The sequence below is a fragment of the Psittacula echo genome, assembly GCF_963264785.1.
Source record: "Psittacula echo genome assembly, chromosome: 1".
NCBI lineage: Eukaryota > Metazoa > Chordata > Aves > Psittaciformes > Psittacidae > Psittacula > Psittacula echo.
The window spans coordinates 110015573-110037300 of NC_137735.1; the positions used below are offsets into that span (position 1 = coordinate 110015573).

Genomic DNA, 21728 nt, shown 5'->3' on the forward strand with positions numbered 1-21728 from the left:
CAGCAGATGTAAGGTACCATCACATGAAAACGACTTTGGGCTCAAATACAACAGCATGTATTTTTTGCATCTCATTAAGATGAGTATTACCAGTAACACATACTTCATATCCCTTGTTTCCAAACAAGAAGATACCTCACTTCCAATCAGCAAAACCCAGGAGGGCTCTTCCCCCTCCAAACATTTTCCACAGGCTGCACTTGCAGCCTTGCTGAACGGCAGCCAGCAGCTAAACGTGTGTCAGCACGGAAGCAGGGGCTGAGTTGGGCTAAACAAGCCTCCACAGCCTCATAATGAATAGGGCGAAAGGGCTGGAAAAAACAGGAAAAGGAAGGGGAGAGTGTGCAAGAAATCACCTGTTGGTTGGTCTGAAGCAGTCATGCGTTAGCACAACCCGCATTAGGAACTGCAGAGCTCTGGTTTTGGCTGGTAAGAACAGGGGCCCTGACTTCTGCCTTGAGCAGTAGTTTATTAAATACACCCAGGTGGATGAAGAGGACCAGAACATTATCCATAGTACTCAACTACTGCCCAGAGTTGGCAGGAGCAGGCGCTTCCCACCTCCAGGGTGTTTCACAGGCACTCATGCAGAGTCAGGGATCAGACAGGTCTCCATGTTTCCGGCTTCACCAACAAAGTCACCAACCTGGGTACCAGGTACAGCACTGCAGGTGTAACTAACATGATCAGACAGCCCTTTGGTGGCATCTTCAGCCCAGGCTTGATTAGAATAAGTGATACAACAACAAAAGGCACTATATCATATTAACCCTTCACTAAGCTCTTCAGTTCCTTCGAAGTTGTATCATCAGTCTTGTGAAAAAGACACCAAAAATGAGGATAAGGAGTAATGTTATTCATTCAGGAGACATCTATAGGGCTTCAGCAACAAGCAAATTGGCTACATATTAGATGGCATTAAGCACACACTAACTCTAATAATCTTCCCTGCGCCAAGCATACAATCACCCAAATTTGCCTTAAAAATCTTGACGGCAATTCACCTTTAAAGCATCACCATCTCTACGCTGTTTAGTTGGCTGGGAAGGAAATGCAGAAGAGGAGAGCAGAGAGAGAAGGTGAGAACAGAAAAAGAGAAAACAATCAGTTTCCACAGAAATGAAATTCCATCTGTGCTGTGTATCACAATTTCCTAAATACAACTATTTATAGTATCATCATGGTAATTCAGAGATGCTATTACAATAAAAACTTCTTATAGTCAAGCATTTTCTACTGCCTGAAGAAAACATAGATCCAATTTAAATACATTCACCTTTGCTCTATTCTTACTCTGTTATAGAGGCCTGTGAAATACTTTGTGAAGACAAAGGTAATAAACAAGTTAAAGCAGGCATTACAAAAGGGGCTCCTGAACTCTGAAATGGAATACATGAAAATTCATGGCCAATCTATCCAGTTTTGTACTAACAATGACAAAAAAGTTCCTGCTTCAGGATAATATGCATTTCAGACAAAGATTAAACTTACTTGAAATAAAAATTAACAGTAAAATGACTAAAAGATTAACTTTAAATTCATATCTTTCATTTCAACTAGGATTCTCAGTCTACCTTTATTTCTTTTTTTCAGTAATACTAACATTCAAATCCAAAGCTAGTTGATAGTTATGAAATTAAAGCTTTTCACACCAAAAGACAGAGACCAAAAATCAAGATAATAGAGAATATCATCAAAATCATTTTTTCCACTAGAATTTAAACAGATGTTCTATATATAAGCATAGTAGCATTTCTCCAGAAAAATGAACAAGCACACACTTTCCATTAACCAAATGTCGTCCATTCTGGCTGCATTAGTTCTCTCGCGTCAAACATTGATGAGAACACCTGCAGAAAACCTGGTGTAACTCAGACAGCCTGGCCTGTACTTCTCTCAATCATTAACATTCCAGCTTCACAGTAGCACAAGTCCTTTCAGGTGACCTCTGAGGTTGCCTCCACTCAGTTGCCAAGGCAGGTATATTTATGTTTCAATCCATTTCTCCAGAGTCCCTCTGGAGGGTCCCATACCTGTTACAATCTCCTACACTATCAGAAAGGGGAAAAAAAATGCCTTCTCTTGTATCAGTCTTTGTAATCCCATTTCAAATACAACTGTGAAGACTGAGGGTAAAAAAAAAATGAAGGTAATTCATCTTAATACTTCATACTTAATACTGTAGCAAAATTTACCATATTGGTATCCAATGACAGCACAGTGTTAAAGAGCTGGAAAATTCATACCAACCAGATGTAGCTAGCTCTCTGATTATCTATATATTGTTGAAAAAGTCTTTAAGGGATGTTTGTATCTGCATTTACTGAATTTTAATTTATTTTTCTTCTTATGTTACACCAGATCAATTTCCAGTTAAAGATACCTGAGGGCTACATTCTTATCAGGTCTACTTTTCCTCTTCCTCTTGGTGTAAGAAAAACAAAACAGAAAGTTGTTACATGGTGATTATCATCACATCTCCCTTCATGAGGGATTAAAAAATGTAAAGACCCATCTTCCAAACCTTGCTTTTAGTGCTCATCATGTTAAAGAAAGCATGTAACAGGCTTGCATGAAGCAAATTATAATACTTTACACAAAATGTTTCTCTCCATCTATCTATAGATTACTTAATGCCTGAGCATTCAGGAAGGTGCAACAATTACCAAGCTTCAACTTGTGACAATACAAAATATTACCAAGTGGCCAAAGCACTTACACACACCATCACATGAAGCAGGATGAAAGACCAACGGACAACCATGTAACACTACATCAAGGATGCCCAAGGAGGGCAGGGAGCTTCAGTTCCCTAAGAAGCTTGTGAAGTTTCCTCTCCTGCCAACCTAACAAAAATACTTGCAAACAAACTTGGAAAACTGGATTTTTATCATGAATGCTTGTTCAAATATTCCTATCAGAATACAAGCCTGGTTCTAATTACCTGAGAAAGTAAACAGGAAACATGACTTGTGGGATATCATGCTGTCTTTTAAAAATCTCTTTTGCCACTTCTTGAAGCCACGATTATCATGTGTTTCCAGAAAGTATATGGAACAAGAACCAGGTGTAGCAATGACATTTCAAATCCCACCTTCAATGGAAGTCTGAAAAAGTCAATTGAAAGTAAAATGGTGGTGGCAAAATGAAGTCATTCTGTGTAGGGATTGGCGCACGGAAGGTCACGTGATGCGATGGGAAGTTGCCAGGAGGGACAGGAACCAGCTGACTCTGGGGAGGTGCTTAGGCAACATATATAAGGAATTCTAACTGCGCAATAAATCTGTTGGGGACCCGCATTCCGCGAATGCTCTATGTCTCAGCCCTAGTTCGGAGGGAACTAGTGCTTCCGTCCCTCACCACGCGAGTAGCGAGAAACTACAACTCTGCAGATCATTTTTCAGGCAAACACCATCAGGCCTGGCAGTGCAGACGACAGGCCTCTGGCAAGAGGGGAGGAGAACGGGAAGCCAGCAGGAGGAGGTAAGTTTAGGAGGACACGCACCAGTATATCCACTGACTGCAGACTGGTCTACATGCATCCTAACCAAAGCTGTTTTTCCTTTGCTTCCACCAGGGCTGTGATCCTGATCTAATTCTGTGTTTGCCATCTCAGGTCTGAGAAACAGTATGGATGAGCTGCTCCATTGATCCACCTGGGCTAATCACCCCATACGTGTTTTTAAGCCTAGAAAAATGCATAGATCTGACTCTAGCTATAGTCACTGAGTACGTGTATCACATGCAGTCAACCACAAACGTTTTCAAGCTCTATCTTCCTAGCATTTTATTTCAGAAGCACCTTGGGGAAGAACCAAAAAATTCACCCTGGCTCTGTGTCCAAGTAATCTAATTAATTCTGCTTATGCAGGATTCTCTAGCAGTTTAATTAGGGCACTATTCGTCTACTGCACCAGCCTGTAATGTGTTGGTGATGTACTGAAGCAGGCTTTTCACCACAGACTGGTTCCTCTTCACTGCTTGAGGGTGTTAGGCATGTTTATCTCACAGAAGTACACACAAAGATATACACAGAATGCAATATTTTATACCTAATAAAAATACCTACATAATGTCATACATTGTACACATGACACTCATACAATGAAAAAGAAACTCTTCTAAATGCAGGGACACAGTACTTTTAGTGTTTCATCAAATCTGCAACTAATCATCTGGCAGACAGACATGAGCTGATGCTTGAAAACAGAAACAGAAACTAGAGCATTGTCAAGTGCAAACTCAAGGCATTCACCTCCTTGCAAGAGCTTCCCAGCTTTCTGACAGTTGCTGGAAGTATGTTTTCTTACAGTGGCCTCAAAACCCATCTCATTAGCACAAACACTTCCTGGGGGACCTTGTAAGTGCATTTCCCTTCAGCCAGTAACGTGTTAACTTATTAATTAGAACTGCTGCTGCAGGGTAAAGGAAAAGAAAATTAATTCAAGAGCTGCCTTAGCAGGCCAACCTATCTCGGGTACTCTACTCACAGGAGAGCTGTCTGCAATTCAGCTTTGTTTAATTAGTCCCACAAAAAGCAACTGTTCACTCTGATAAGAGCAGAGCGGGAGCTGTGAAAAACCAAAACCATCTCTTCTGTGCACCAATTTGGTTTTTTAATTATTACATTCTGATATGAAAAAACTGTTCGTTCCTTTCTCTCGCTGGCAAACCAAGGGCATTAGTCATCAACTTCTGTGCTCTTCCTCTTTATTCTAATGAGCCCATCACTGGAGTAGCTAGGGCTAATAAGTCCCAGGGCTAGCAGGTAAGGAATGATCCATCATCCCTGTAAAATCTGCTGTAGAGGTTCTCTCATGAATTTACAACTTTAGCACATATTTACTGAGTGCTACTGCCAGCGCTGTCATGCTGCTTACTAGTTTTGATGCAGAGGCTCATCAAGTCCAAAGGGAGCTTATCTAGACCCTGTCCAAAGAGGTGACAAAGAAATAATAGCAATAATAATAATAATAATAAATAAAACCAAGGCTTCCTTTGTTTCTCCCCCTGCATATTCCTCCCACCTGCCTACTGTACTCTTCCACTATCCAGACCCCTGCAAGTGAGAAGCAAAGCATCCATGCATCAATGTCCTTCTCTGACATATAAATCTTTAAATTTTAATTCTCGTGTAGTGCCAGGTGGAGAGATGTGATAGTGAGACTGCAGGAATAAAAAGACAAAAAAGTTATGGATTGCTCACAGATTTAGAAATATGCCAAGAATATTTCCCTTTCACTCCTTCCAAATTTTAGACCACTGAGGTCTGAACCTCAAAACTTTAACACCGGCAGCGACACTACTTAAAATATTTCCCTATTTGCACTGTATTCTCTCTCACCACCCAAGCCACAAAAACATTTTCTTTGAACTCTGTGAAATTCTTTTTTATATAAAGATGTTAGTTCCTGCAAAATATTTCTCACTTCCCCCAGAGCAATTAAAACGCATGTCATCCTGCTTTACATGAAGCTTTTACAGTCATTTATCCACTACAGACTCTTTCCGACCTCATGTTATGCAACACTAAACAATTTGACAAATCAAATCTTTACTTACCTGTTTCCTCTGCTAAAAGGTACCAAAATCATTTAGTTCTAGAACATAGTATGTTTATGAAGCTATATGTCTTTATGTAACTCAATTTTTTTTAATTTCTTCAATAGCTCCAGTTCCAGAAGCATAAATATTTTCCAATGCATGTTGACAGTTGGTAAAGCACCAGAAAAATTAGTAACATGTCACAACAATATCTGTTTTAATCAAGAGAAATTTAGATAGCAACAAAAAAAAAATTTAGGCTTATTTTCTAAATATAAAACAGCATTAGAAGAATGGCCTAAATATCAAGAACAATTCACTAAAACTAGCAGTTTCTAAATAAGCCAAAAAGTCTGTTTTAAGTTAGATTATGCACTCAATGACAATGATCTTGTCTCTCCCCCTTTCTTAACTCTTAAGGAAAATGACTCTTGAAAAGGGATTTTAAAAGGTGGTGGTGGTGGAAAAAAGTTGGCTTAATCACACAGTGTCCTCTTTCCACACGGAAACAAAGCTATTTGATCATACTGGGTCTGTGTGTTTAGCATCCATCTCCTTCAACTCCATACCCAATGCATGTTGTACCTCTTGGCCAACCATCCAGGAAAGCAAGGGTCACAAAAAGATTTTTATTTTTACTTTTCACAAGTTTCCCTTAACAAATGGATGGACGTGATGACACGAGTGACCCTAAACCTGCTGTATTTGACCCACCTGACAAGAGGAGCAGCTGAAATAAGCTGCTCAGGAACAATGTGTTGAGCTACCAGACCCAGCAGGGAATGTGCAGGGGGCACAGGCAGGATAACACTGGGTGAAGGAATATGAGAAGCTGTGGGTGCATTTGAGGTATGCCAAGGAGAAGAGAGGGGAAAAAAACAGGGTGGGGGTTTGTGTGCATCGGGCATAGGAACATACAGAGAAGCCAGATGGACTGCTGCTGAGGAGCAGAAGTAGAAAGACTTCTAACCCCAGATGTTATTATTTTTACCATTTACAGAAAAATATGGTTATTTTTAGGGTTTTTTTGGGGTGGGGATAACTAGGAGAAAAGACTGAAGGCTATGTAGGCTTGGGTTTGTTGGGTTTTTTCTCCACTTAAAAGGAAGATCAAGGGTTTTTGTTTTGTCTGCAGAATAAGAAATTGCCTTTGCTTATTTTTAGTATTAGAAAATCAGTTCTTGAAAAAGATTATTAAAATGATCAAGAGAATACAGCATTACAGCTGTAAAATATCATATTGAGAAAGGTGAATTTGCTGAATAACTGAAAGACAGTACTTAACAAAAAAAGAATGCCTTTAGACAGCCCCAGATCTTTTTTCTTAAGACAGGCAGAGGGCTAAGAGGTCACAGCAGAGAAAAAAAAATACATAAAACCCCACTGTAGAACAGCTTAACTTCTGCAATTCTTTTTTTTTTCCTCTCCTAATAATGTAATTGCAAAGAATAAAAAACAAAACAAAAATGCCTGGATACAGATGTTGACTATTTTCCGAATCTTCAGAACTTTCTCACACGCCTCGGGAAAAACAGGTGCTGTTAGAAGTGGTGTGTACTTCTCAGTGCTTAAAGAAGTCGTATGTGCCTTCCCATCTAAAGACAATTTCTCCCCTCAAATGGTCACATATTAGGATACTACCATAAATATTTCTGATACATTTCGGTATCAGTTTAAAAAATAAAACCAACAACTTCGAAGTATTAGACTAATTGCTTTGTTTTTAATGACAATGTAAGAAAGAATTAGTAGATAAAAAAAAAAAATCCAGATTACTTGTGTACATAAGTCTTTATTACAGGTTTCACCAATTCCAGAGAATTTATTCTGGAATGAGGTACCTGCGAGGACCCAGGTGACTTGACTTCCGTGTCACAAGACAGCTGTTAGATGCAGCTTTATGTATACAGAAAAGTTTGGTCAGCCTCTCACACCAAGAAATATCAGCACCTTCACAGCCTCATCTATAGAATGAATCATTTGCATGTTTAACAAAGGCAGACCAGCAGCTAAACACCATTAAAATAAAACCAAAATACAAGCCCAAGCATATTTACAGTACTGTGCAACAGACCACCACTAAGGGAAAAACCACTAACAAGTCTGTAGAAAAAGAAGACTGAAAATGAAGTGGTGCCAGCAGGAAACACTGAAGTAGCTCTGGAGCCAGAAAGGCTGGAGACATTAGATAACACAGACAGGTTTGTGCCCCATGGGAAAAGCAGGAAAATAGATTTGGGTGGTTGGGTGTCAATTTTTAATCACTGGGCACTTTTCAAGCAAATAACATTAGGAAAAAAAAAAACAACAACCCATCTCTACATCCTGCATCATTTTCCAGAGGTACTACCGCACCATTTAACGCAGCACCCGACACGCACTCTCTTCCTAGAAGAGCATCAGCCAGACTCCAGTAGTTTGTTGCCATACTAAGGTGGGCCTTTCCCTCACATATAAATAGTAGAGCACAAAAAGGGCTGACTCAAGAATAAAACAAGCTACCAAATTATCCTGTTGGACAAAGCCACTGTAGTACATTTTAGGTGTGATGATATCAGTAGTCATTTTTTAAAGAAAGTATCACTTCAAAATATTCCTCTTTTTTTTGGTACTATTAAGCTTTCTTATGAAAGAAACAGCAAATGAAGGCTTAGTTCAAAATAGATATCCATATCTCCGTGTTTTGAATTAACAAAGCTAGTTTTAGTATTTATAGCCAAAGACACAAATTTAAAACTGCATTCAACTTCTGTTACTTTCTATGATCAAACACCATTACAAAAATACTGCATGAACTTTTGGCCTTTTAACAAGCAGAATTTAAGGGAAAATTACATAACCTTTCAAACCAGTGTTACAAGAAAGTGTGGCATTCAAAATAAACACCATGAGAAGACAGTGGACATGTTGTATGCACATGCTGCCTATGCTCCTACTCACGAGTCCACAGAAAACACCTATCTTGTCAAAATGATTGATTTTTAATGCCAAATTAACATTTGTGGTGAAAGAAGGGACAAGTTCCCAAAAGATCAGAATGAAGGACATAAGAAAAGGTACTTCATGCCCAGATGAACCTGCTGAAACGTCACAAAAATTTGCAAAGAGCCACCTCAAAAAATTGTATCTCTATATACCTCAGGCACAAGCTAACTGTGACTCATTTGTGTGTGCAAACAGTACCTGTCAAAGCTCTCTCGTTCAATGAAGAGGGTCATCATCCAAATTAGGGATAAATGCATACATACAAAGTGCCAGTTATTTCCTTAATCAAGAAGTAGCCATGACTGGATCAAAAATAATTGCATCATCACTAAAAAACTGTTAGAGGAAAACAGTTATTTCAGCATAGTTCTCTGCAGAGACTGTTTTTCACTAATTTCCCAGCCATAGGATTAATGAAATACTAGTATATGATGATCCATTTTTTCCAGACTGTTTTCGACATTTGTGAATACCACAACAACAAAATACCTACTGAAAACGGACAATTTTGCTATATAATCGAACACAATTAAGAACAGGATTCAAGGATATTTTTTTATGGGACTAGTCCTGAGAAAAGACTTTGTGAGTCACAGGATACCCCAAAGAGGAGCACACATTCAGCTTCACAGTGTTTGAAAGGGGAGGATGGCGAAGGGTAAAAGTTTCTGATAGCACTAGTCTGCTTAAAATTGTGCAAGTGCTAACATGACAATTGCCTGCAACACAACTTCACCTTCTAAGAAAAGCACCACTTTACATACATCAAACGAAAACTTCTTACCTATGACTTCCATCCAGATTTGATCTGTGGATGAAATTCAGTTTAGCATCTGCCCAGTAAAGTTTCTGTTCTTCATAATCCAGCGTCAGTCCATTTGGCCAATATATGTCTGTGTTAACTATAATAGAGCGACTTGAGCCATCCATCCCAGCACGTTCTATCTTTGGCACTTCTCCCCAGTCTGTCCAATACATGAACCTATAATAATTTTAGAAAGAGAAAAGACAAAAAAAGACACCAATCATGTATAAGTCTACAACTGGAATGCTGACTATAAGTTTCAGTAAAGGCAAAAAGGCTCTCTGTTCTGCAGTCTGTGGAGCTACGTTCTACTGGGTAAGGTATACATGTATACATGGCCTGTGAAACACAACAGAACAAAGTTACTTTAAAAAAAGCTGCAGAAAACCAGCTTAGGGCAAACCCACAGTGCTATGTCATGTTACACTTCTATATGTGTTTTTCTTTCCTTGGGTCAAGTGAGGATGTTGGGGACATCCAAATGATATTGACAATAATCTCAGAATTCAACATTAAACAGTGAAGATAGATATTACAGACTATCACAGAAGTACAACAGCCTCTCTAACATGGGTCAGGCCTCTGAGGGAAACAAACAAGGTGTGTGGACTTACAGCAGACACAGCAGTTCCATGCAAGGCAGTAAAGTGGATGTGATGGAAGACCAATTCATGTCCTTTTTTCCCCAAGAGAAATTTAGAGACAGGCAGCTACGTCAACATGTTTAGAAGCACAGTTTGCACTCAGTGAGCAGGCAAAACACTCTGCAATGTCTTTTAAGACTGGGGAAGCAAGTTTTAAATGAAGTTAGCATATTCATTTGCCTTAAGCAACATGGTCTAGTGTTAGGTGTCTCTGCCCATGGCAGGGGGCTTGGAACTAAATTATCTTAAGGTCTTTTCCAACCCAAAACATTCTGCAATTCTATGATACTGGCACATGTTTAAACACTACTGAGCAAGTGCTGGGAGGGAAGGAAGTTACCTAGTTGCATTTAAGACTGAGGCAAAGCAAGGGAAACCATTTTATTATGGCTGGAGACTAGTAGGGGGCAAGAATATTTGTCTTTTTTCTGCAGGTGGTAGAAAATGGATTTACTTTTGTGGGCTGTTAACAGAATGCATAACTAAACAGAAGTAACAGATAAACAGATCAGACAAAGTGTGTCCATGGTGCTTGCTCTGTTCTGTTGCTGCAGCTGGGACAGACAAAAAGACTACTGTTCTAAATTGCTTCTCATAACCTTATGACATCTGCCAGCATACCTGCTTGTCTCTGTGCTCTGTATCCTAGCTTAGTCAAAACAATCCAGATTAGGAAAGATCTGAAGCCTTTAAACTAACCCAGATCCCCACACAATTACAATATGTCACTATATGGTGCCCACATGTGAAGAGGCCTGGCCACCCATCCTTTAAAGAAAAACAAATGTGCAACGCATTTAAGAAACATTTGCACATGAAGTTATTCTTGGCAAAGATTTAGGGGTTTTTTATTATTATTTTAAAAACTCAGGAAATTCCATGTCATATTTCCCCCCTTAATTCATGTCTACAGCGTGTTTGTTTTAACGCACAGCTCTATCTGCGGACAGAAATGCAGCTGATTAACACAAATATTGCCCTATTCAATCCCAAGTGAGTCATTCTCCACAGAAGAATATGCCTGCCTTAAACAGAGAGCACAAGTATCTGAAGAAAACATTTGGGATTTTTGTAGACATAAACAAGTGCTACAGAGAAACTGTGTTTCCATCAGGAAGAAGATAAAAAAGCCAAGTAATTTTCAGATGACTAGCACAGCAGCAAGTCACCTGGTCAAGTAAGAAAGTTACATACTTGAAAATGGAAAAGTTACGAAAGTCAGCAGCATTCCACCAACAAACATGTGTGAGAGAAAAGAGAGAAAGATTGTTTGGGTTTTTTAAGAAGACCCTTCTTGCCCCAGCTGCCAGGTCCTACATTTTCAAATACTTCACCAAGGTTAATAGGTTCCAAGGCTCTGGCCACCCTCCTAGACCGATTTTTCAGGCTGAAACAGCTCATTAGTTGCTGTACAGCCTCATCTCCTTCCCTGTCTCCCTCTCACCTCTTATGTACACTGCAATTACTCAAGCAAAAACAGGTAAGGGTAGCTTGGTAACAAAGAAAAGCCTTCCCAGACTTTACAAAAACATCCCCATTTCATTTGTCAGAGGAGCACACATGCACACAGAACTGGCTTTAAGATTCAGTAACATTTCCAATCAGCTCCAGTGACCTCTGCTCGGTTTCTCCAATAGTTTTTTTCCACTATCACCTGTTTGTTTTCCTTCACCTTGCTTGAAAGCCTTTGTGGAGATAGGTTTTAATGTCTTCATTAAAAATCTTTGGAACCAGACATGCTTCAGCCAATGGCATCAAGGGCTGTGCTTCACTTAGGAAGCCAGGCTTTTCGTTGCTGCAAAAAGTAACACAGGTTATAACTTAAAGATCACTTCTTTTGGCAACAGTTGCTTTTAAGCAACTTCTTGCAGATCATCTTTGCTTCCAGTATACAGGGCCTATATGGCTATGGAGGAAACTGGATTCGAGGAACAGATCTGAGCTAAAAATCAGTCATTAGCCCAAGTGGATTCCAGGACACAGCTCCATGAACACTGCCACTTGCACATAGGGCGTAGGCTTCTACAGCTGCCTCAACCAGCATCATGTCAACAACAGGTACCTTCTAACTAAGTGTACTTAGGCCTTTTCCTGCAACAGTTGAGCAAGTACAGCGTATAGGAGCAGGAGGAAACGGGAAATTAACTGCAACTACTAAGAGGGAGACCTGCCTAACATTCAAGGGAGTTGAGGGGCCAGACAGACACTGTTCCTACTGCTGCAGAGGTCTTGCTATGGATTTTTCTGCAGAGAGCTCAGATCCCTCTTCCAGGAGGTACCAAACTGCTCACATATGTCTGCTGGTTCCTCCTTTCGGGAAGGCTTACAGATTCTTGTCTCATTATATAACGGTTGGTAAGCAATCCATCCGGAGACCATACAGAAAGGAAGATGTTACAACATGCAGACATACTGCGCAGTGGTAAGCCAGCCATACAGTCAAGGTAAGGGTCATTCTCCCTCCTCCCCATTCTCTTAAAACACATTTAATTATTTCTGTTAGAAAAATATAAACAAAGGGCAGCACCAAAGCCCACAGGACAGAGCAAAATATTAAGCGAAAACTAATGCCTTGTGCTAAATTATGGCATTCAGATGCCACCAGAAGAGTACTGTTCCGTTTTGCCTCTGTTCTCATGTAGTTATATCTTGCTATAAAATTTAAATCCAGGAATCAACATTTTAACTCCAGCCCAGAAGAAAAGAAACCCAAATACAACACTAAAAAAAAAAAATTAATAAAATTTTTACACCACCTGTTGAATTTTAAGAGGAAAAAAAATGCATGTAGCATGTTTACTGTACAGCAGTACAAGCACAGAACTGAGCTCCATGCTAGCCAATCCCAAATCTGTAAGATCCAGCAGACAACACACAGACATGCTGGAGAACAGAAGCTGCGTGGAGACCTCATAGCGGTCTTCCAGTACCTGAAGGGGGCCTACGAAGATGCCAGAGAGGGACTCTTCATCAGGGACTGCAGTGACAGGACAAGGGGTAATGGGTTCAAACTTAAACAGGGGAAGTTCAGGTTAGATATAAGGAAGAAGTTCCTTATTGTGAGGGTGCTGAGGCACTGATACAGGTTGCCCAGAGAGGTGGTAAATGCTTCATCCCTGGCAGTGTTCAAGGCCAGGCTGGACAGAGCCTTGGGCAACATGGTCTAGTGTGAGGTGTCCCTGCCCATGGCAGGAAGGTTGAAACTAGATGATCTTAAGGTCCTTTCCAACTCAAACCATTCTGTGATTCTATGATTCTATGCTGTAACTGACCTCAGCAACCGTGCCTGGGTCCAGAAACAGGAATGCCTTCTCATGCTTCTTAAATTTGGCTCTTATTCCAGGCAGTCACAGCCAGGACAGCCTGGTGCTAGAGCTCTGGACCTTCCCAGCTGCCTGTTGTTGACTCCTGCTGAAGGTCATTCCCACCGGGGTCAGCAATGGGGACCACGAGCCCAGACCTTGCTGTTTACGTACCAGCTACTTCATCCAAGCTCATTTTCGCAAGGAGCTTAAAACCAGTATGGAGAAGCTGTACTGCAGCAACGTAATCAAACATCAAAACGGCAAACCCCATAGGCCTAGGGATTTTTAAACTCACACAGAATCATAGAATCAACTAGGTTGGAAAAGACCTTTAAGATCATCAAGTCCAATCATTACACCAGCACTGCCAAGTCTGTGGCACACTTTCATACCTAGCAGGTGTACCTGAATTAGCAGGAAGATCTTTAATTTAGTATCAAATCAACCCATAGAGCCAAATCTCTCTTCAACCTAATAATAAATAATGCCACAGCTGATGAAAACTTACCATGTTAATCCAGTCTTCCTTTTCTTTTTATTTTAAATAGTTAACCACTTTATTTTAAAGTACTTGGGTTTTAATCAAATAATCTTAATATTTTGAACTGTTTCATTCTTTTTCACCTGTTGTATTTTCTCCATGCTGTTAAATGCCACACTTGTCAGGCTTTACTAGCAGACTCTGGAAGTGGTTGTGAGCTGTTATAAAAATCTAACACAAAAACAACAACAAAGTGTTTTTCTATCTATCCATGCTTGTAATTTTAACATTAGGGATTCATGTCAGGAAATGATACAGGCTTTTTTGCACTGTACAGCAGTAGCTTCACCGTTTTGATTTGCCCCAAATCAAAGGTTTTGCCACAGCAAAATAAAAGAAAGAAACAGCATTTCTTGGTTCCATTCTATGTGATGAACAAATATAATAAATAACAGCTTCTTTTCTAAAAAGCTCATAAAGTCTAGGCATGCTGACAGCAGAATATCCCACATACCTAGAAAAAAGCTTGCCGAGTACAAATGCCAAGATTAAATGCTATAATTTAGCAATGACTTCCGACAGTTGTGCACAGAGGGAGAGAAATTCATCGCCAGCACCCATCAGCTTTGTAACTTTCTGATCTGTGCCGGTCCCCAGCACTGATGCAGATCCTTTCAGCCCTGCTATCCCGCACCAAACCAGGCTCCTGCTAGGAGCGTCATTAAAGCACCAGCCCCCATCGAGATGCTTCACTCACTGAACAGAGATACCCCACGCGACACTTAGCTGATTTTAAGGCAGTTAATTGGGACACCTTACAGGGCAGGCAAACGTTTACCTTCCTTAATGTTATTCAGTGGGAAGAGCAGCTGCTTAATTGGGACAGCCAATTATTTGGTGAAGCCCTTCACAGTGAATGCTCAAACTTTGTAATTATGCTCGTTTCAGCCCCTAAGAACCACTGAGCTCTACAGGGACCCAAACAGCCACCAACTTCAGAGCCTGCAAAGGTTTCAGAAGTGCAGCAACCCCTGTGGAGCTCATCAGCTCTGCAGTGGTCCTTGTGAAATGCAGCCTGCTCCAACTCCAGCACTAGCAGCACTGGCACTCATCTAACCAAGAAATACAAAGCTAAATGATAGGCACTGGAGTAGTTCAGGAAAACTATGTACAACAAATGTGTTTGGTGATCGAAAATAGCTCTTGAGGAAAAGAAACATTCATGGCTCTTCAGGAGTTTAAGAAAAGACATTCAAATCAAGAGACCCCTCACGTATCCTTAATAGAAACTTCCTGAGGCAAGTTCAGAGAGACAGAAACCGCAACCCAGGAGGACATAAGCTTCGAATGACATAGAAAATTGATTTTCAAATAAGGGGCCTAAAAGTACCATGGAAAGGTTTTAGTACAAAGCTTCTCAACTGATTGCAACATTCAGGAAATATTTTGAGTCCTCCAAGAGAAGCAAAAATGCACATAGCAAATTAAATATGGAGATAATTCTTCATAAAAGTGAGGAAGAAACATCCCTTTGAGATGCAATCAAGATAAACATGATAAAAAAGATGCTTTTAACTAGCTGAGAACAATCCTCTTTTACAATAGCTTATCTCTGCCAGGAAGTAAGCACGGACATTAGCTGAATGTCATTTTCAGAGCTGCTCTACACTAAGTTCTTACATTAACATTCAGTGCATTCAATGTACATTTTTAGTGAGAGTTAGCTTACCCTATGCAACTTTTCAGCTGCCTTTAAAAAAAATCACTCTTGGACATACTAATAGCAGCTATATGGGGAATGAGTGTGAATGAAGTAATGAGCTATTAACATCCTAAAGCACTGAATCTACTTGCTTAAACTTCCTGGTTTAAGGATCCCACAGGTGGCAAACAAAGCTGCAGTTTCTCATTTCAGCTAGGCACAGCTGGCTCAGAACCACTGTGACATACACTGGACAACAACAAAGCAAGACTCCTTCCACTAAAAACCAAACATTTTTTATTTTACTCCCTTCAAAAGCATCAGTGTGCCTCCAAATGACTGAACAACCCAGATGTCTTCACAATGCTTGACAAGCAAGCATCACTGGACCAAGCTGTACCTTTTTAATTCCCCACAGGTCATCCCATCCTGCCCAACCCCATCCCCTGCATCCTAGTGAAACAGACGTGTGAACCTCAGCTATTCCATTTCACAGCCCACATTATTAGTGCCATTTTTATTAGACCACCAAAACTAGATATGAGTGTCCAGTGACTTTCATACAATGACCTGTGACAGAGGCATCTCACTCTGCCACTGCTACTAACAAAGCAGTAAACTTGTGCAGAAACAAAGGTTGTAACGATGAACAACTGCAGCCTTCATAGTTGATCCGTCAGGGATGCCGAGAGACTCGATTGATAAGAAGTAGAAATCACTGTGCAAAATTCCACATCTATGTATGCCTACAATACACTAGAAAAAGGTCTACTGGAACACATAATTTATAAGGCATACAGGTACTTTTCCCAGTATACTCTATACTGGTTCACTCAAGAGGAAGAAGCTATCCTTGTGAAGGTACTTCTATGCAAATGACTACATTTACCCTAAGACATCAGGCAATGCACCTGTAACCAGTACGGCAATACAAGGAATTACACTCGGAGTTGGGTTTACTCTCCCCTGTTCGGACCTTATCTAGCAGGAGAAAGAATATTACCATCAGACCTTCCATTTTCTTGGAATTCATTTCTAAAATAAGGGACAAATGAAAGACTCCAGTTTTGGAAAACAAAACCACTCTGTGTGATTAAATGATCAGAAGCTGATGCTTGGTTTCTAGCTCGGTACCAACAACGCAGTATGAAACTAGATTTTGAAGGTGGTTTTCACAAGCCCTGAAAAGAATACCTTAGCAAAAACACTGAAAGTCATTCGTAAGAAATCAACATGGAAGCACAAACTTCATGATATTCTCATCTCATAAGCAGAGAGAAACAACTCAGTATGCAAAAGCATTTCTCAGCCACCATGCTGTCTGTTTTCAGGTATTCTAGCCTAAAGAATATGCTGGGCAATCTGACAAGAAAAATGCAGCTGAGGGATTGCTTCTCCTTTTCACCCAGCCATTGCTGAGAGTTCATGGGAAGTAAGGTTTGAGTTCACCGTCAAACATGTGCTGATGCACTGCAGTCACATGCATATGGCTGTCCTTTCAGTCACAGATCCCAAGGAAAAAGAGAAAGAGGCTCATTAAAAACCAAGAAGTGGCTATTTTTGCTGAATGCTCACTAAGGCAGAATTTCAATTGTTTGAGCAGGTGGAAAGGTCTCTTGCTCCCTGAACTTTGAAATTAACCTTTCCTATCTCCAGACACAAAAGGTCTAACAACATGCCTTCCACAGATATGAAAAAGAAGCCATTTTCTGGTTTCTCCTAGAGCAAGCAGGAAATAAAGCTTGTCAGTTTAGCAGCTCTTAAAAATCAGTATTTGAAACAACAATTTTCCTAGTTTAAACCAAAAAAAAAAATATGGAAAAAACCAATTTCACCTCTCTGTTATCTATTTACCACATCTCTAGACCCTAGTTGACTGCAAGATGGAAGCAAGATGCAGATGTGCTTTGGAAGGCCTCAGGCAGCCCTTTGCACAAGAATCATTCCAGATGTAATACACCAGACCCTGTGAAGTTCAGACAGACTTTTAGGAGCAGCTAAGCCAACAGAAAGCTAAAACACCAATTAACCTATCAGGAGATGGACAAATTAACAGCAGGAAAATTCCTGCCTTCCAACCTGCCTTGGCTCTGCAACTGTAACAAGAAATTAGCAGAGGAAAGTAAACCAGCTGGCAGTTTTGACAGACTTTCAATAAACACACACACAAACAAGAAACACAAACCAAAGCAACAACTGTGCCACAGCCTCTCAAGAAGCTGGGAAAGAAGCTGAGCCAAGACTGAGCACTGCCCCTAGGTAGCTCTTCAGGGCTGAGGAGCATCACAGAGGTCTGCCCAGGCAGTGCCTTAAGCTGTACTTGCTCAGCATCACCCCGAGGAGCCCACATACACAGAACCACCCATTTCAAACAGCTCTTTGAGATCCTACTAAAAGGTACAGATCTATACACCTGTGAACCAAACAAAACGCTGAAAGCAAGTATAAAAGAATATTTAGATACATTAAAACTACAGGCGGAAGAAAGCAGTGAGAAAACAGTAGGATCACTGTTCACCATCTTTCCCAGATAAAACTTCTTTGTACAATGGAAAACAATCAATTTCTTTACAGGGGCTTACAATAAAAATACAAACATTTGCACTGCAAATATTTAGTTTGTAAATGGAAAGTTAGGATTCAGTAATCTTTTCAATTCAAATCATAACCAAACTTGCTTCTTATCTTTCAATAAAAACCTGGGAGAACTCCTAACTCCTTATACATCCCAAATAAAGGAAGTGAAGAAAGGTTTTTCCCTATGCTTGTATCTTAAATTGAAACCATATGAACACACCTACTTCTCCATGGCAAGAGAGCACAGTGACACATCTCAATCTCTTTGTCTAATGACTGAGGGGAAGAGAGAGAAATCTGCCATTTGGCATTCCAGGCCGTTTCTTACGAGCACAAATCCAGGCATCTTACTGTACACTGCTGTGCAAGATTTTGACTTACAAACTGCACACACACAGGGTACTACACAGATACATCAACTATACTCACATTAAACAGAACATGCTGGTATAACTATCCTAACGCAGATGCAGATTACAACAGTAACAGTTTCTACCCAAGACCTATTAACTTAACTTTATTCCCTGTTTCATTGGATTAAGTTGGGGCCCAATCAATCCCTTGAAGCAGCTCACCATACCACCAGATGGGTACCCATACTAAAACATGAGAAGACAGGATGGGCAGACAGGATCAGGAGAAGAGATTAGCTGAAATCAGCCAACCCTCCCAAAAAACCAAAAATGCAAAGCATCAGGGAGATGCCCTGTCTCCCCATCAACTGAAATCAGAGAACGGCATGTTCAGAATCAGATCCTTCAGCAATTTTTCCTTCATGATATTTTCTTATCATTCCAAGCCTTTCATCAGTAAAAATATCCCCTTATTATTCAGCCTCTGCTCCACCACACTGCTACCAACTGGATCATTTTTGTATTCCTGGCCCCAGCTCCTCCAAGAAACCCTAATAAACTTTAATGCTCTACCAAATCAAGCTGGCTCCTACCCTTCATATCACATTTTCAGCACTCTGCTAATTCTTTTCTTCATTGTTTTCCATCCTATTGGTTGGTATATAACTCAGGCTTACTCACATGTAACCATCAATCCTTAGCCTCTTTTTATTATTATCAAACGAATTCATAATGTCATTTAGGAGATCAGTACATTTTCAGTGCAGTTCCTGTCCTTTGTGATTTGTTTATCAATTTGTTCATACAGAAACCAATCTGATGCCCTCAGCAAGGAATACACAGGCAAGCAATTCATTCATTTCAGCTTTTCTGGAATAGCTTTATTTGCTTTGACTACTTCTGGGTTTTTTTCCTCTATACTTTGATCATCCAACAGACTCACTAAATCGCTTACTCTCCTGTAAGAAAGCAGCATGCACCAATTAGTCTTTCCATATCACAAAATTACCAAAAAATACGGTCTTATTTTTAACCCATCAAAAGCCACATGATGTTCACTAAAAATAAACAAAAAAAAAAAAGGAGGAGAGGAGGTGAGGAGAAGGGAGATTGCTCTATGGAGGATAAAAAGAGTAGAAGTAAAGGGACATGTGTAATCAACATGCAAGGAGATGAGCCACATTACACTAGAAATTTGGTTAGAGCCCTAATTCTGGACACACAAACCAAGGCGGGTTTGGCTTTTATTGAGAAGAAGGAATACTTTCACAGAGCATTCAGAAAGGATCCCTAAATGTGACCTGAATACCAGCCAAAGGCTTCACACTCGGATGAAATAAACACCCTTCATTTTTACATCAAAAACATTATTGTCAAATAACTGAAACATCGGAGACTTCACTCTATCTTTTTCTGGGTTAGGATTTGCAATAAAAGTAGTGACACTGCTTTTACTTTTCCATTCCTAGCTTAAGCAGCTCAATATCAAGTACCCAGTTTCAATTTTTATGGGAAAAGTGGCTGTGCATTCTACAGCAACTACACTTCTACTATTTACACACCTGAAATTCTGAAGTTAAAAAACAATTAAAACAGCTTTAAATCCAAGTCACTAACATTTGTCCCTACAAACTTCTTTTGCAAGTCATTCACCTGCTGTTCTGGTAAGAGCCATCATTAACCACACACACGGCATACAAATCACTTGTGGCAAAGACGCATCACAAGTAAGGAAAAAAAATCCCACATCTTCTCCCAAGGCCAGACCTCACTAAAAAGACACTTTCTAACAAAGTGCAAAGAAAATGCCCACCAAACTATTGCGCTAGGAGGAGGAAATCCAAGTGTGTTCCCTATCACTCAAAAGCGTCAATTTAAAACTTTCAGCTCTACCCTGAATTGTTAAGAAAAATAAATAAATAAATAGCTGATAATTTGCCATCAGCTCACAATTTAAAATAATTATACTAAATGCCATTTAAAACCCAATTAGAAGTACAGGCTGTTTACAAACAAGCAGAGCCGTTCCCTGTTTTCACTACAGCATCTGGAGAAAGAAAACAAAGGAACACATTTTGAACAGTTTAATTGGGTAAAACTTCAGTTTTGAAACTCAGCTGGTGGTTGGGAGGCGGAGTGGGAAACGAGTACTACAGAAATGATAAAAGGATATACTGATAAACATTTTGGGAAAGGAAAAGCTACACTTATTTAGGAACAACATGGGGAACGATTGCTTACAAAGAAGCAGCCTTTAAAAACTGCACATCTTATTTAAAATGACAGATTTTCAAAATCAGCAAAAAAATGGTTTTCTTAGTGAAAAACTCTGAAGTTTACACATGTAGATAATAGGATTCCAGCAGTATTTTGCTTATTTAAATGATGTTGCTTTCTTGCTGAATAATTAGGATACTGATTAAACTGATGTTTATATTTGCAGTTCCTTTTGCCAGAGGCCCAGCACCTGAGGGCTGTCACTTTTGCACCTTCCTCCTGCATCAGTGCAGAAGGAAGAGAGCTGAGTCACTGATTCAGCAGGGACCAACAACTCCTCTCCTTTTACCTACTGGCTGGCTACCTTCCTCTGCACTAATGAATGTACTTCAAGTCCTCTCTGAAGAGTAAGTCTCTTTTTCTTCCCTTGTATCTCACACAAACAGAATCTCCAAGTGTCTCAAGCCAGCCAGCTATTGTCAGCCCAGACAGAAAAGATTAGTACCCCTCAGTCCAGAAGACATCATCTGGCCCAGGCTCTGTGAAGCCTGGAGGATCTTCTTGTGCTGTGCTAGTCCAAGGGGGTGAAGGCAGTGTGAGGAGGGCCAGCTTGCTCTTATTCAACTCAGAAACCCTCCAAGGAGGTGAAAAAGAAGCGTTGGTGACAAGGCAACAGGAGAAAAATGCAGAGAAGTGCAGAAACCTAGTGCTAGCACCCAAGGAGTGCATCTAGGCAAATCCTGTTAGCTTCTGTTTTCAAAATCAGATGTTTTACTTAAGTTTTACTTCTCATTCAACAAAACCCAGCCAAACCCAACATTACGTGGCACAATTCAGAAGAATGCAATGCTAGAGGGTATTAAGCGGGGCTAAACCATGCAAACATAACAAAATCTGTCCAATTCAAAGCTTTTCTTGCAGAAGATAATAATTTGAGTGGTTTCACAGAAAAACTCACACAACTACTTTGGAGCATTTTAACAAAACAATGAAATTGTTCTTTATATTTTACTTGCAAAACCAGCTGTCATGGTAAACAAAACACTAACCGCATATGAAGTAAATTATATGCTAATACATGTAAAACAAGCATAAGAAGAAACCTCAAAAACAAA

The 21728-nt window shown here is 40.0% G+C and overlaps 1 protein-coding gene across 2 annotated transcripts in view; it reads right to left on the reverse strand.

Moving 5' to 3' along the window:
- LRP6 (LDL receptor related protein 6) overlaps positions 1-21728 on the reverse strand; it is a 122799-nt gene that overhangs the window by 61440 nt on the left and 39631 nt on the right. For both annotated transcript variants that reach the window (XM_080635028.1, XM_080635027.1), the window contains exon 3: positions 9314-9511. In XM_080635028.1, the coding sequence (XP_080491154.1) occupies positions 9314-9511 (198 nt within the window). The remainder of the gene's footprint in view (positions 1-9313; positions 9512-21728) is intronic.